Source organism: Budorcas taxicolor, chromosome 2, assembly GCF_023091745.1.
Source record: "Budorcas taxicolor isolate Tak-1 chromosome 2, Takin1.1, whole genome shotgun sequence".
NCBI lineage: Eukaryota > Metazoa > Chordata > Mammalia > Artiodactyla > Bovidae > Budorcas > Budorcas taxicolor.
The window spans coordinates 7173907-7188924 of NC_068911.1; the positions used below are offsets into that span (position 1 = coordinate 7173907).

A 15018-nucleotide genomic window follows, 5' to 3' on the forward strand; every position below is an offset into this window, starting at 1 on the left:
TCACTCCGCCCCAGAGGTTGGAGCATTCTACCCGGACCCCGACTCCCCAGTCGCGCACACTCCCGTGGCTGTTAACAGTTTATTGGCAGCCCAGAGGGCGAAGGCACCGCGGGGGAGGGGGCTCGGCCCGAGGCATGCAGAGGGCCGGGAGCCCCAGGGGAAAGTCGGAGGTGGGTGGGCAGGGTCTAGGGATCCTCCGTGTAATATCCCAGCCCATAAATAAATAGTATATACAGCTGAGGGGCCAGGCAGAGCGGGCAGGGCAGGGGATGTGGGGGTCCCGCCTGGGTCACAGGTCTGAGCAGCGATCCTGCTTGCTGTAATGGTCAAACTGGTTCTTCCAGTGCACCATGTAGGAGCTCCAGCGATGGAACTCGGCCTTCCACTGGCGCTCCGCCTCGTCCAGCGTGTCTGCGGCCAGAGTGCCCGGCAAGTGGGTGGGGAGAGGACATAGGGAAGAACGGGAACGGACATGCGGGGGTTGGAGAGGGGGTAGCGTGAGTTCAGAGAGGACACGGAGAATGCAGGTGACCACGTGAAGTGGTGGAAAGAGGATCAGGAGAATATGCGAAAGACAAGACCAGAGGGCGGGCGAGGGTAGAGGCGGAGCCAGAGAAGGATGGCGGTAAGGAGGAGGGAGGGGAAGATGACCGGAAGACAGGAGGACCGAAGGGATCAGAGGAGGAGGTCCGTGGGTTGGTGGGGAAAAGAGAAGAGACAGAAATGGTTGGCGTTTATAGCTCCACTAGGGGGTGCTATCTAGCCCCAGGGCCTCCCTCACCCCCCAACACCGAGCTCAGGCTCCAGAGAATAATTTCATATATAAAAAAAGAAAATTGGCTTTTTCATTTCCATTTAAACAATGAAGGTGTGTGGGTCCCTGAGATGGGTCGTAGGTGTACCGCCCCCCTCCCCCCACCCCTCCTCTCTCCCTTCCCAGTCTAGTTTCAGTTTCTCGGTTTGAGGAGGAGGGGGCGCTGGGTCGGAGATCCCTGAATGAGGCCCTTCCCCACGATCCGACCACTCTTTAGAGGAGGGGGTGTGGGCCCTGAGGCCGGAGGGGGAGAGGCCGTGGTCACAGCCGCAGGAGCCGGGAGAGGAGGAGAAAGAGGAGGAGAAGGAGGGGCAGGGGGAGGCCGGGCCTGGGCCTCGGGGCTGCCTCCCCGTGGGCGGGGCCCGAGCAGGTGCAGGGGGCCTCCGAGGCTGGGGGGAGAAGAGAGGGGTTACACCCGGCCAGCTCCCAATCCCCTCTCTCTCTTTCTCCACGCCCCTTTACGCCCCCGCCCCCGCTCCGCCCAGCCCCTGCCCGCAGGCCCCGGCGTACCGGTGGCGCTGAGTAGTTTGGGCAGGAAGCGATTCCAGAAAGCGCAGGCCTGGGCTCGCAGCCCTCGCCGCACCTCTAGCGGCCGCAGATTCAGGCTCACATACTGCTGTGCTCCCGCCGTATACGGTGGCCACTGTGGGGCTTTGGGGTCCCGGGGGTCATTGGGGTCTCTGCGGAAGGAAAGGGGAGGCTCAGCCCCTGGGGTCTGAGGAATGGAGATGGAGAGTAGGAGGGGGCGGCCTGCTTCCTGACCCCTGCCCTGCCCTCTAGGCTCCCGGGAGAGCCCATTTCCCCCCCTCCCACCACCTCATTAATCCTTTCTCTTTTCCACTATGCTCTGTCCTCTGGGGTCTTTCCCTTCCTCCTGCCTTCCCTCTTTCTGTTGTTCCTATTCTTGTTCTTTGGTGTGGGTTTTTTTGGCCACACTCTGCATGCAGTAGTTCCACACCCTCTGCTGTGGAAGCCGGAAGTCTTAACCACTGGACCATCAGGGAACTCCCCGTTGTTCCTCTTCTTTACCCTCAATTATTTCTGTTCCATCTTTGTTTCTCCCATTTAAAAAATTGCTATGATTTACTGGGCCCTTTCTCTATAACCAGGCCCAGTCACAGCTCTAGGAACATCATTACTTTGGCCGACACCCAGGTGATGGGGATATTTATGGTCCCCTTCTTCAGACAGCTAATAAAGTCATCACTGGTCCGGCTGATGCAGCTCTACAGTCCCTGCTCCTATCTGCTACGGTGACCCCTTTATCCCTCCGCTCTGTTCTTGTATCATCAGGATCTTGCCTTCCTCCTTCCCTTCTCTCAGGGTCTCCTTTATCATTCTTTCTCTCCCTCTTTGTCTCCTTTCCTTTGTGAACTTGCCCTCTCTCTTTGGCCTTTTGTTTCTGTGCCTGCTTATCTCCCCCTCTCTTTGTCTGTTTATCCCTGGCTCCTGGAGGCCCTCCTTCCCTCAGCACCGCTGACCCTGTGCGGGCGAAGTTGGCCCAGTATCTCATCAGTCGCTGGGCAAAGTTTCTCTCCTCGATGGTGTAGTTGAGCGAGGGTTCCAGGGGGAGCCCGAAGATGAACTCGATCTCGTAGCCATGGGGGACCCCCATCCAGAGGGGCCAGGAGAGCGTGGATGCACGGTGTTCAAAGATGTAGGCATAGACTCGAGCGCCCTGAGCGGCCAGTCGCCCAGCCAGCTGGGCCACGGGGCACACGACGTTGTGGTCGCCCACCACATCACTCAAAGCCTCCCTCAGGCGTGCTGGGTCCTCAGGGTGCAGCCAGTCTGTGTAATGCAGGACCACAGCCTCGGCAGCCAGGTCACTTGCCTGGGGGACCCCGACCCGCACCCCGGCCAGGAACTGGGCCCGGCTGATGAGAGACTCGTTGTCTTTGCTGAAGCCTGGGGCCCCATAAACCAGAAAATAGGAGCCCTCATCCTTCACCACACCCACCAGCACCTAGGGGGACAGGATGGAGGGATGGGCGGGGGAGGGGAAGCACAGACAGACAGGCAAACAGAAACAGATGGACAAAGAGCCAGAGAGATGAAGAGTTATAGATCCGGAACCAGGGAGGAAGAGAGTTCGAGATTGGGGAAGGGAAAGAGAGAAAGAGAAAATATACCCACATTTCCTTTCCTCTCTGTCCCTCTGACCACCCTGGGATGGAGCCCTCAGGGAAGAGGAGGGGGCCACGGGTCCCAGAAGCCTGGGCCTTTGGGAGTGGGTCTGGAGGCACCCTCATGCCTGGGTCCCCAAGGGGCGGGGCGGGTGGGAGAACAGGCCTAGTGGAACCAGCTCCACCCACTCTAGCCAATAGTCACCTGCAGGCCATGGAAGTCTCCAGCATTGATGAGGGCCTCGGGTGTGTCACTGAGGAAGTCTCCGTCCACCACAGGCACGAAGGAGAAGCGGAAGACGCTTTCCTGAGGCAGCACGCGCCACTCATGGTCCACCAGGTCCTGAGCTGGCCGTGCCCGCAGGCAGGCCACCAGCTCTGTGTCATTGCCACCAGCCCCACCCGGGGGACAGCCCACGAGGCGGGCCAGCAGTGTGGCCCTGCGGCGGGCCTCTCCTACACCCACTGTGGCCCAGGGCCCATTGGGTGCCCCGCTCTGCAGCACAGCCCTGTGGAACAGGCCCCGGCTGGGTGGGGACAGCAGGTGCATGCCCACGGAGGCGGCACCTGCACTTTCCCCGAACAGAGTCACTGACGCTGGGTCCCCCCCGAAGGCTGCCACATTCTCCTGCACCCACTGCAGTGCCAGCCTCTGATCCAGTAGCCCCACATTGCCTGGGGCCTCCCTGCTCCCCGGCAGTGCCAAGAAGCCAAAGGCGCCCACCCGGTAGTTCATGGACACCAGCACAGTCCCCTCGGCCTGGGTCAGGAAGCGGCCATCGTACACGTCCAGGGAGGAGGCCCCGCTGTAGAAGCCACCCCCATAGATCCAGACGAGGACAGGGGTGGGGGACGATGGCCGGGGGTACGGTGTCCACACGTTGAGGTAGAGGCAGTCCTCACTCAGCTCGCGGTTGGGGTTCCACATCTCAGTGCCCTCAAAGCCAGGGTACAGAGTGTCCACATACTGGTAGCAGACGCTTTGGAAGGCTGTGGCATTCAGCACCCCTGGCCAGGGCCGCTTGGGCTCCGGTGGCAGAAAGCGACGGGGGCCCACAGGTGGCTCTGCGAAGGGGATGCCCAGAAAAGCAGAGACAGGGCCCCTGGGGGCCATTAGGCGGAGGCCCCGCAGCCGGCCCCCACGCACCATCACCAGCAGCTCTGGGTCCTCCGGGCCCTCGGCCTCTGCCCCTCCTCCCAGAAGGAAGAGGAGGAGAAGGAGCGGGGAAGCCAGGGAGGGCGTGTGCAGGGGACACCACGGGGGCCTCATGGCTGCCAGGGCAGGCAGGCGTCTGCTGGGAGAAAGAAAGGCAGAGGCTGAAGGCTCAAGGCTGCCAGGAGGGAGGAGATGATTAGGTAACACTCTTGCCCAGGGGTTATCACTGAGCTGCAGAGGAGGTGGGGCAGTTTGGCAGAGAGGAGGAGAGAGTGGAGGGAGGGAGGAAGACAGGCAGAGACAAGGACATACAAGAAGCTAGAGGGGACAGAGATCAGGCACACGCACGCGTGCACACACACACACACACACACACACACACACAGACAAATGCAGGGAACAGAGACAGACCTGCCCAGCAATACCCTCCCCTGCGAGGCAGAACCCACTGCCCTCACCTCCTTCCCCCAGTGGAGCGCCTTGGGCCCAGCGGAGGCACCACAACTAGAGGCCGCAGGCCACCGACAGGGGCGGGGCCCTCACTGACGGGAGGCGCCCGATGGGGGAACTTGAGGTGGCGTGAAGGCGCAGCCTCTCCTGCAGTTGGCCAGGGCCGGGCCCTGGAGGGGTATGGGTTGGGCATTCACGGTGTGGGAGTCACAGGCCCTGGAGTAGCCCAAATCCTGCATACTCCATACCCTGCTCCACCCAGCCCCGCCTCATCCACTGTCTGACACAGCGCACTGATACCGGCGGGTGCCCGTCTACTGCGCACCCCTCTCGCCTAGCTTCAGACAACAGGCTAGCCAGCCCTGGCCCCCCAAGACTCAAGTCCTCCATCCATCCGATGCTGCGGTGCACGCTGCCGCCGGCGGGGGGCAGTAGAGACCGAGAAAAGGACGGCGCTCCCCGCCCCGAGTCCAGGAGCCGGGAACTTGGGGCGGGGGTCTGGGGGATCGCGGGCATTGCCGAGGGGTCTGAAGGGCGAGCCGGGACGCCTGTATTCTCGAAGCTCCGGAGATCCCCGGCTGCAGGGGCAGGGGCGCTATTTTGGGGCAGCAGCTGCTGCGGTTCCGGCATCTCCAGCCAAGAGATCAAAATTCCCCGGGTCGGAACTACCCCCCTCTCCCGCCGGTCACCCCTCACCCAGCCCCCGCCGTCCTGAGCTGGGTGGTGGTGATGGAGATTAACTAGGAAACCCGAGTGGGGCTAATTATAACTCGGGGCTTCCGCTAAGCCTCCCCTATCCCCAAAATAGAGACGGAGTCCCCGCGGGAGGGGGACGCCTGCGTCTGTGAGGGGGCTTCGGCTGGCGCTGCGCAGGGGCACTGGGGTCGCGGGATCCCGGAGGACCCAGCCGCGCTCCAGGAACCTGCGCAGCTCAGATTCCTCCCCCAAGCTGGGGGCATCTTCCGGGGGGCTCCGGACTTGGGCGAGAGCAGGGGCAGCGGCGGTCGGGGGTCCCCACAGGAATCCGGGAGCAGAGGCGGCGGCGGGCCCTGCGGGCTGCCGTCTCCCGCGCGGGCAACCGTGAGTATGCGGTGGCGGCGAGGGAAGAGTTAAGGATGAGTGTGGGGCGGCGGGGGGCGTCGCTGGGCAGGCCCTGGGGGCGCAGGGGGCGTCCCGTTTTGGGGGCCTGGGTCCCTCGGGGAGCTCACCGTACCCGGGCCGCGGGATGGACCGCTGCCCGGAGTGGTGGTGGTGGGGGTCCCGGGTGGGGCGGGAGACTCACCTGAGGCGGCCGGGCCAGGCCGGGCCGGGCCACGCCGGGAGCTGGAGGCGGCCGATGTTCCCCGGCGCAGGCTGAGCCGGCTCTGACAGCCGCCGCCTCCGGCCCCCCGCACACACCCCCTCCGGGCCGCTCGGCGCCCCCGCCCGCCCCCGCCCCTTGTCTCCGCCCCCGCCCCTCCCTGCCTCCCCCGGCTGCCACCTCCCCTCCCTCTCCCTCCTTCCGAGCCCAGACCCAGAGACCCCGGGGCCCAGACGGACTCCAGTGACAGACGCCGACAGACGGACAGACACGCGCTGACAGACACGTCCGAAAGAGCCTCAGCGGCGGAGCAGACACCCACAGGGACAGGCAGACGGACAGAAGAAGCCCGCGGAGACAGACACGTGCGGACGGCCTCCTGCAGTGACAGCCGGAGACAAATGCAGAGACCGACACTCATGGACGGACGGACGGACGGACACACTTGGACAAGTCGGGGCTGGGGGCCGAATAAATGAGCATCCCTGGCCACGACAGCGCAGGGGTGGCGTGGGAGGACCAGCACGCGAAAACTTGGCTGACGACCCTCTCAGGGGGCCGGGTAACACTAGTGCAGGAAAGGTGACACCTGTGGGAATGAGGCTGTGAACAGGAGATCAGAACGCGACAGGAAGTGGACCCCTGAAGAGGGAGGAGACCCCTCGCGGGAGGGAGAGGCGACCCCGGGACGCCCGCCCAGGAAGGCCAATGTGGTGGCACGCGAAGAGGCTGCGGGGCGAGGCAGCATGCCGCCGCCGCCGCCGCCGCCGCAGTGGAAACTTCCGGAACCCCCGCGGGTGGGATCGCGCCGGTTCCCTGACGGGTGACCTCGGACTTTCGTCACGAGGGTCCGCTCGGGGCATGACATCACCAGGCCAGGCTCTCATTGGTCGCCGCGGCCGGCAGGTGGGAGCGGCCTGGCCCGGGCGCCCCTAGCCGGGTCGGAGGGGCCTGGGCCGCACAGACCACCCGCCCCCCTCCACCCCCCCAGGTCCTGCCCTACAGGGGGTCACCCATGGGGACGGTGCAGCTACGGCGGCGTCCCCGCGCCCGAGGTGAGGTGGAAAAAGTGGGCAGCGGTGTGCTCACGCGAGCGCGCCGCACGTAAGCCCCTTCCTCTCCTGAGGCCGCCGGCTCGGGAGCCCGCTCACTGCGTGGGCGACCCGCCGACGCGGGCGAGCTTCGGGGTGAGCGTGCGCGTGCACGCGCGCGCGGCGGTGCGGGGCGATGCGTGGGGTGGGCGCGCGCGCACGCTCACTTGGCCGCCCAGCTCTCCTCAGCGCCCCAAGTCGCCGTCAGCCGTCGCTAGGGGCCGGGGGGGCGGGGCAGGGCGCGGGGTCTCGGGGTCTCGCGAGGACCACGGGAATCCAGAGCTGTGCCCCGCCCGGGGCCGCTCGTTCACGGCTCTCCAAGCTGGGCGGCCCCCAGTCTGCCCGCCCATCACGCGGGAACAAACACCGGCCCTTGCTAGCGCGGGACCCGGCGCTGGGTCCACGTTCCGCTTGCGGGCGGCGGCCGCCAGGTGGCGCGGAATGCAGCCTCTCCGGCTTCGGAAACTGGAGGCCTTTGCGGGTAGTAGGGGTGCAGCTCCCGAACCGTCTGTGCCACGCGTGCACCTCACTTGACTTCTCTAGTCATGAGGTCCTAGGCTGGAGCACGCAGATAAGGGAGATGAAGCACAGCTTATAGCCTGGGGTTGTGAACTAGTGATAGCTTAGAAAGTGAAAAGAGAAGGGCGTGTTCTCAGAGTAGACTGCTTGCTCTTGCCCACTTGTGGGGCAGTACCTGTGGAGCAAGGCAGGTTGTGGAGCTTTCCGAAGCCAGTCAGAACTTTATTTTTTGGGGAGCGGGTGGAATATGGAAGGTCAGCCAGTAGGAGAGGGAAGCGGAAGTTGCCTCTGAAGATGCTTGAGATTCGGGGGCGGGAAGGGGTTGCAACGTTATGTCATCACTCTCTCCTCCTACCCCAGGCGTGGGGAGGGCAGGGCCAGAGCTGCAGTAGGGAGATGGAAGGAAGGGCAGGCAGGCAGGACGGTAGTGGGGTAGGTGGGCGATCTGAGGAGGGTGTTCTGTTCTTGGAGCCCCTACTATGCTTCCCCAGGCGCTAGGGGGAAGTTGAAAGTCCAGTCAGAGGAATCTGCAAGTCTTCGTGGGGTCCTGGGGCTCACAGGCCCCGTGCCTCAGCAGTAGGTGCTGCAGAAAGAGGCCCCTGCTCTGGGAGATGTGCGAGGGGCCACCCGGCATCCTCAGCCTGCAGTCTGTCATAGGATTGTGAGGATGGAGGAGACCATGCAGGTTGTGTCCCCATCTCAGAGAATTTTAAAATTAGCAGCAGACCGCCAGAGAGAGCCAAGATAAAGGGTGCAGGTGTTGGGAGATCCACAGGGCATTGGAGGCATCCCTGGACTGGGTTCTTAGTGTTCTGCTGACTGGCAGGGAGGTCTCTGCAGGGGCCCCAATCCTCTGGGCCTCAGTTTCCCAACTTGTCAAAAGGTGGATTGGACCTCAGTATATGTCAGACTCACAGGGCTATTAGAGGGGCTGATCCATCGGTTATTAAGTGGAGTCCTTAAGTAGGCATTTTTAACAAGTGGCCAGGGCAGATCCGTGAGGAGAGGACCACAGGAGGACAAATGCTGGATGAGGTGACCCCCCCAGTGGGGCCAGACTGACCTCCTTGGGATCAACAGGCTGTGTAGGTCAGTAGGAGGTGCTGTGGGCAGTCAGCGGATATAAGAACTAACAGGGAGTCCTCTGGCCACCAAGCTAGATGGACAAGGACTTGAGCCTGTTCTTTAAATTGGATAGAACTTCTGGGAACAATTCCTCTTTTTACCTTGAGCCTCTCCCCAACCTTTGTCAACATGGGGACCTCCCCTGTCTAGCCGTGACACCTGTCCCTCGTAGTCCAACATGGTCGCCTCCCCAGTGTCCTCTGTGATCCCACTCTCGGGCATGACCACCACTACAGAGATGTGCTGACCCATTTCCTCCTTCACCATGTCTGTTTATTCAGGAATCAGTCAGGCTCCTACCACCAGTGATGCCAACTCTACTTCCCTTGTGCCTCTGTCTCCCATGTTTGCTAACACAGGGGACCCCCACTTCCATTATAATCCTTGCCCCACTTCTGCCAACAAAAAGGATTTTCATGTCCTCTGCTTATTGGTTAGGATTTGGTTCAGGTATGTGAGACACACTATAATGGCTTGAATGGAATGTAATCGAAATGTACTTCTCTCTTAGATAAAAGGGACCCAGAAGCAAGCCATTCAGGGTTGGCGGGCTGTCCTTGATATCAAGGACCTGGTTCCTTTACAGAGAATTTTGTTACCTGTCTTCAGTATGTAGCTTCCACTGCATGGTATAATGTGGCTGCTGGAGCATCAGCCATCACTTCTACATTTCCAGCCAGCAGGAAGGAGGAAGGTTTGAAGAAAAGGTCATTGCTGTTCCCTTTAAGGACATTTCTTGGGAATCACAGACACAGCACTTCGGTTTATATCCCTCTGGCCAGAACTTAATCCTAAGGTCATAACTGGCTATACAGGAAGTTCAGAGATATAGTTTTTGTTCTGGATGACTGTATACTCATCTAAAACATGGCTGTCCTGCTACTAAGGAAGAAGGGGGAGCAGATACCAGGGGTACTGAGGTTTGCCAAACCCCATAATGGCCTCCTTCACCTCTGTCAGTGCAAGACTGAAACACACTTCTAAAATGTTTCAACTCAGGAATGATGTCCCTGACCCTGTACCCTCATCCTCACCCCCCCTTTTTTTTTGGCCATATGCCAGGATTTATGGGATATAAGATCCCTAACCAGGGATTGAACGCTGAGCCCAGGGCAGTGAAAGCAGGAAGTCCTAACCACTGAACCTCCAGGGAATCCTGCCCATCCCACTTCTTTCATGTACATTCCCACCCTGCAACTTCTGTGACTTGGGACCTCTGCTAAACCCGGCTGCTTCTCCAGGGATATGTACTGGTTCTTGGGCATTGGGTGAGGGTCTGGTGGGGGCCGGGGTGCTGCTGCCACAGCTGCTGGTAGCAATGAGCTGAGGGACGTAGTGACGTGCTCCCTCTCCCGGAGGAGGCTGGTGAGCACGCTGGGGTTGGGGATGAGGGCGGCCAAGACTCCAGATCCTGAGCTCGCACTTCGGTCCTCCCATCATCCCCGTGCTTGTGCTCGGAGCGAGGCTGTGCCGTGGGTTCAGGCCAAGGATGCCCTCTAGGACTGCCCCCACCTCAGGCTGGAGGGCGCCTGATGTGACCTCTGCCCCAACCCGCATTAACCCGGGTGGTTGAGCCCCAGAGGTGGGCTCCTAAGCCATGCAAGAAAGAGACCCTCCTCCCCTCTGTCCACCCTGCCCTGCGACCCTATCTGAAGGTTGGCCTAAAATTCATTCTTGCTCCAAGTTACATCATTTCATGATTCCTCATTGGAGTCGTTCATCCATCCTGTTTGTACCTTTTCCCTCTTTTGGTAGTTTTGAGCATTTCACACTTTTAGTCAGTCTCTGGATAGTCTAATTTTATTTTCACATTTCTGTTAACTATTTAACTTATTTAGTTGCTAAGTTGTGTCTGACTCTTTGCCACCCTATGGACAGTGGGCTGCCAGGCTCCTCTGTCCGTGGAATTTCCCAGGCAAGAATACTGGAGTGGGTTGCCATTTCCTCCTCCAGAGGATCTGCCTGACCCAGGGATCAAACCTGCATCTCTTGCGTTGGCAGGCGGATTCTTTACTGCTGAGACACCAGGGAAGCCTGATATTTAACTAGTTTACAGTATGTCCCATGCAGTTCATCAAACATCCTTTATTCGCCTTCCCTTCCTAGCTGAGGGCAGGGTGGAGTGGGGGTTTCATATCTTGCGCCCCAGATTGATTAATTGTAAACATCAGTATGCTTCTCGGGTACTGATTTCTATCCAGAAACATACAGGTTCCGAAAGAAGTGAAATGTGTAATTTAATTCACAGTGAATGCATTTAGCCCCAGGTTATCATTTATCTGCTCTGTGTCAGAATCCTGAAGGAACTCAGAATCTAGGAGTGTGACTCAGCACCCATCTGATGGGTCCTGGAGCACTGACCTGTTGCCTTCTCAGGTCCTGGTTTCAAACAGGCTCCAGCCAACCCTGATGATGGCTTTGGTTTAAATGTTAGCAACGCATCTTGGCTGACTCCTTGGGAACAGCTGGTGAGGTTGAACGAGGTACCATCTATGTCTGACACCCAGGGAGTTCCTGTAAGTGTTCCCAGCCACTCCTGGCTGCCCTGCAGGTATCAGCCAGCCAGTGAGAGTCAGCCCAAAGCAGAGGTTTCTTGAATGAACCTGGCTGTGGTCCACTGACACTGAGCACTGGACCCAGGAGTGGTGCAGAGGACAGCAGGGCCTGTTTGGGGCTGACTGCAGAGTCAGCCCCATGGCCAGTGGTCTTTGGACAGCTGGAGTCCCAAGTTGAATGTCCACAACATCGGGGACACCAGAGTGGGGTTGGTGTGTAGCCCAAACTCAGCATTACTTCCACATCAGCATTTACTGGGGGCTTGTTTGCTAGCCACTGGCCTGACCACTTGGCAAAACACCATCGTATTTAATTCTTGCTCACAACATCCCAAAGGGATACATCGTGTAATCCTTACAAGGTAACAGACAGGAAAGTGAAGTTGACACACAGAGAAGTTAAGCATTCGCTTCCTTTCACCAGCTGGTAAGAGGAGGCCCCGGGTTTTAGATGGGAACTCTGGCCTGTGATGGAGTTGGCACGCTTTGGAGCCAGTCTCCTCTTCTGTGACTTACCATATGACCCATCGATCCCTCTCCTAATGTTGGCATTCGAAAAGTGAAATTTTCTATTCTCACAGAAATGCCACACATTGGAAATGATCCAAACATTCATCCAGCAGTGAATGACTAAATAAACTGTGGTACAGCTACACCCCAGAATCAGTCCGTGATAAAATGAAAGAACTATTGTGCTCAGTCAGTCATGTCTGACTCTTTGCGACCCCAGGGACTGTAGCCTGCCAGGCTCCTCTGTCCATGGGATTTCCCAGGCAAGAATACTGGAGAGAGTTGCCATTTCCTACTCCAGGGGATCTTCCCAACCCAGGGATCGAGCCTGTGTCTCTTGCATCTCCTGCATTGGCAGGTGGATTCTTTACCACTGGTGCCACCTGGAAAGCCCAAATTGATATACCAATAACTTGGATGACTCTCAAAGGCATTATGCTGAGTGAAAGAAGCCAAACTCAAACGCTTCATTTATATGACTTCTCACAAAGACAAAGCTGCAGGAATAGCGGGCAGATTAGTAGTTTTCAGAAGCTAGGGGTGGGAAGAGGTTGTGACACACAGAGTGCTGGAGGGAGGTCTTTGTTTTGAGTTTTTTCGCCGTGTGCCATGTGGCATCCTAGTCCCCCATCAGGGATCGAACCCGCAACCCCTCTCACCGTGATTTTAATGTAAGAATTGTAACCAGGGTACTCTTTGGTCTTAGACTCGTCCTCTTTTTCTTTGTATTGCAGCTGTGTCTGTGAATCCACACACTGGATCTTTGTTGTTTTCAAAACATTGTGCTCTAACTGCTGGCACGCAGATTGCCAAAACTCTTAGCCTTGGATACCCTGGCAGATATTCCAAAGGAAAAAAAGACTTATAGAAAGGAAATAAGGAATAAAAGGATTATAATAAATGAGAATAATATTATGACCTTCACTTTCTCATTTGCATTTGCCTAGGAAACTTTTGGCCATCAAAAGTTTCTGAATCGAGAAAAGAATTTCAAAAGAGTGAGCACATGTATTTACGTAACTGAATCACTTTGCTGTACACTTGAAACTAACACAACATTGTAAATCAACTGTATTCCAATCAAATTAAAATATTCAAAAGTTTCTGAATCACTTTGAGATGTATCTTTTATATATAGCAGAGTTTGATTTTTCTTTGTGTGCCAGTGTTAAAGTCTTTGAAATATAGGTGAACTCAATTCATTTTCTTTTATTATTTGACAGCTTTTTTTTTTCTTACATTTTCTCCCCTATTTTTTATAACTTAAAAAACACTTTTATTGTTTGGACTCTGCTTTATTTTGTGTATGTTTCTTCTGATAATTTGGAATATTATTTAACAATGGTTAGTGTTATAGAATATATAACTTATAGCTGTTAATTCTGTTTCTTTAGGAATTAATTCCCTACTATGAGCAATAATAATATCAATATCTTGATACTTTTCTTCTTCTGCCTTCCCGCCCTTCCTTTGTTTCTATTTATTATCTTTTTATCTTATAATTTTTTAGTTTTTTTAGTAGAGTGGTTTTACAGTGTAGATTCTGGTGTACAGCAAAGTGATTCAATTATATATATATTTATATATATACACACATATATTTTCACATTCTTTTTCATTATAGGCTATTACAAGATACTGAATATAGTTCCCTGTGCCTTACAGTAGGACCTTATTGTTTACCTTCTTACCTGTTTTAACATTTTCCTTTGAACTGTTAAGTAGTTTTATAAGTTTAGTACTTGTTAATTCGTTTTAAGTGACATGTATCCAGGAAATGTTCGTGGTGAAAGAATACACACCCACTGAGATTTGGATCCGACTCAATGGATGTGAGTCTGAGTGAACTCCGGGAGTTGGTGGTGGACAGGGAGGCCTGGCGTGCTGCGACTCATGGGGTCGCAAAGAGTCGGACACGACAGAGCGACTGAACTGACTGACTGACTGAGCTTTGGATATAGGTGCCAAATTTCAGCTAAAGGCCAGGGAAAGTTAGCAGGCATGGTTGGTGTGGCCATGGGATATGAGAGGTGATGGTTTCCCTGACCCAGTGGAGGCAGAAAAAGAGTACAGCACCAGACACTCTAGCCTCCGACAAGCCTGCAGGAGGTTCAAGGTCCTCACTCCCTTAGAAATTGGATTATTCTATCTGGCAGGGAGGCTTGCTCAATGACAGGGACCTTCCTGGGCATGGGGGACCCCGGAAATCTCTAGAGGAGGTGCAACAAATTCATAGGAAGTTGGGAATGAGGCAGGAAGTCTATGTGCCCCCACCCTTTTAAAATTTATGTTTTATTTGTCTGTACTGGGTCTTAGTTGCAGCATGCATGATCTTCAGTTGCAGCATATGGGGGTCAGGTTGCCTGACCAGGGAGTGAACCCAGGCCCCCTGCATTGGGAGTATGGAGTCTTAACCACTGGACCACCTGGGACATCTATTATTTATTTGGCTGCACTGGGTCTTAGTTGCCCATTGCCCCTGTCTTCAAAGGCCCTGATTGGGCCACCTTCACTGCAGGAATGAGAGCTAAGATGCTCCCGTCCACCCTCTACCTGGTGTGGGAAGGGTTAGCCATGCTGAGCCCAGTTGTGACTCACGATATTTATGACGTTGGGCCACGCATTGCTGATCTGGGGGAAACTGACAAATCCCAGGAATGAGTGTGGGCTGGGGGAAAGACCAGAGATGGAGAAGCAGCTCAGAAAGCCAAAGGGGCTATGCTAATGGGCTCTAAAGGGTCAGGGGAAAACGACCTGGAAGCACATGTGGTTTGACCTCATGGCTGCGGGGACCCCACGGGAACAGCTGGACCAACAACACATTGTTGAGTGGGAAGTCTTAAAACTCGAACAACAGGAACTTCCCTGATGGTCCAGTGGATAAGACTCCATGTTCCCAGTGCAGGGGGTCTGGGTTCGATCACTGGTCAGGAAACTAGATCCCACATGCCACAACTAAAGATCTGTGTGCCCCAGCTGAGACCTGATGCAGCCAAATAAAAAACAAAACCTGAACAACAGATCAGACCTGCCCCCTCCACCCCCACCATCCCTGAGGCCCCGCCTACTCCAGCAGAGCCTTCAGGGGTACAGTCTTATTCTTTTCTCCTAATACAAAGAACATGGTGGCTCAGCTGGTAAAGAATCCACCTGCAGTGCAGGAGACCTGGGTTTGATCCCAGGGTTGGGAAGATCACCTGGAGGAGGGCGCAGCAATCCACTCCAGTATTCTTGCCTGGAGAATCACCATGAACAGAGGAGCCTGGCAGGCTGCAGCCCATGGGGTCTCAAATAGTCAGACACAACTGAGCGACACAACACACAATACAAAGAATATATCCTTTGGCATCCTGCAAGGTCAGACTCTGCCAC

The 15018-nt window shown here is 56.5% G+C and overlaps 1 protein-coding gene across 2 annotated transcripts; it reads right to left on the reverse strand.

Annotated features, from left to right (window-relative positions):
- Positions 1-73: 73 nt before the first annotated feature.
- ACHE (acetylcholinesterase (Cartwright blood group)) lies at positions 74-5878 on the reverse strand. 2 transcript variants are annotated; one of them, XM_052635612.1, is made up of 5 exons: positions 5829-5878; positions 3146-4232; positions 2296-2780; positions 1325-1494; positions 74-411 (listed from the first exon to the last, which is right to left on the reverse strand). In XM_052635612.1, the coding sequence occupies exons 2-5, from the start codon at positions 4208-4210 to the stop codon at positions 290-292; spliced, it is 1842 nt and encodes a 613-aa protein (XP_052491572.1). In that variant the 5' UTR covers positions 4211-4232; positions 5829-5878; the 3' UTR covers positions 74-289. The 2 variants fall into 2 exon arrangements, with proteins under 2 accessions (XP_052491572.1, XP_052491571.1); XM_052635611.1 differs by lacking the exon at positions 5829-5878 and adding an exon at positions 4555-4665.
- Positions 5879-15018: the final 9140 nt, after the last annotated feature.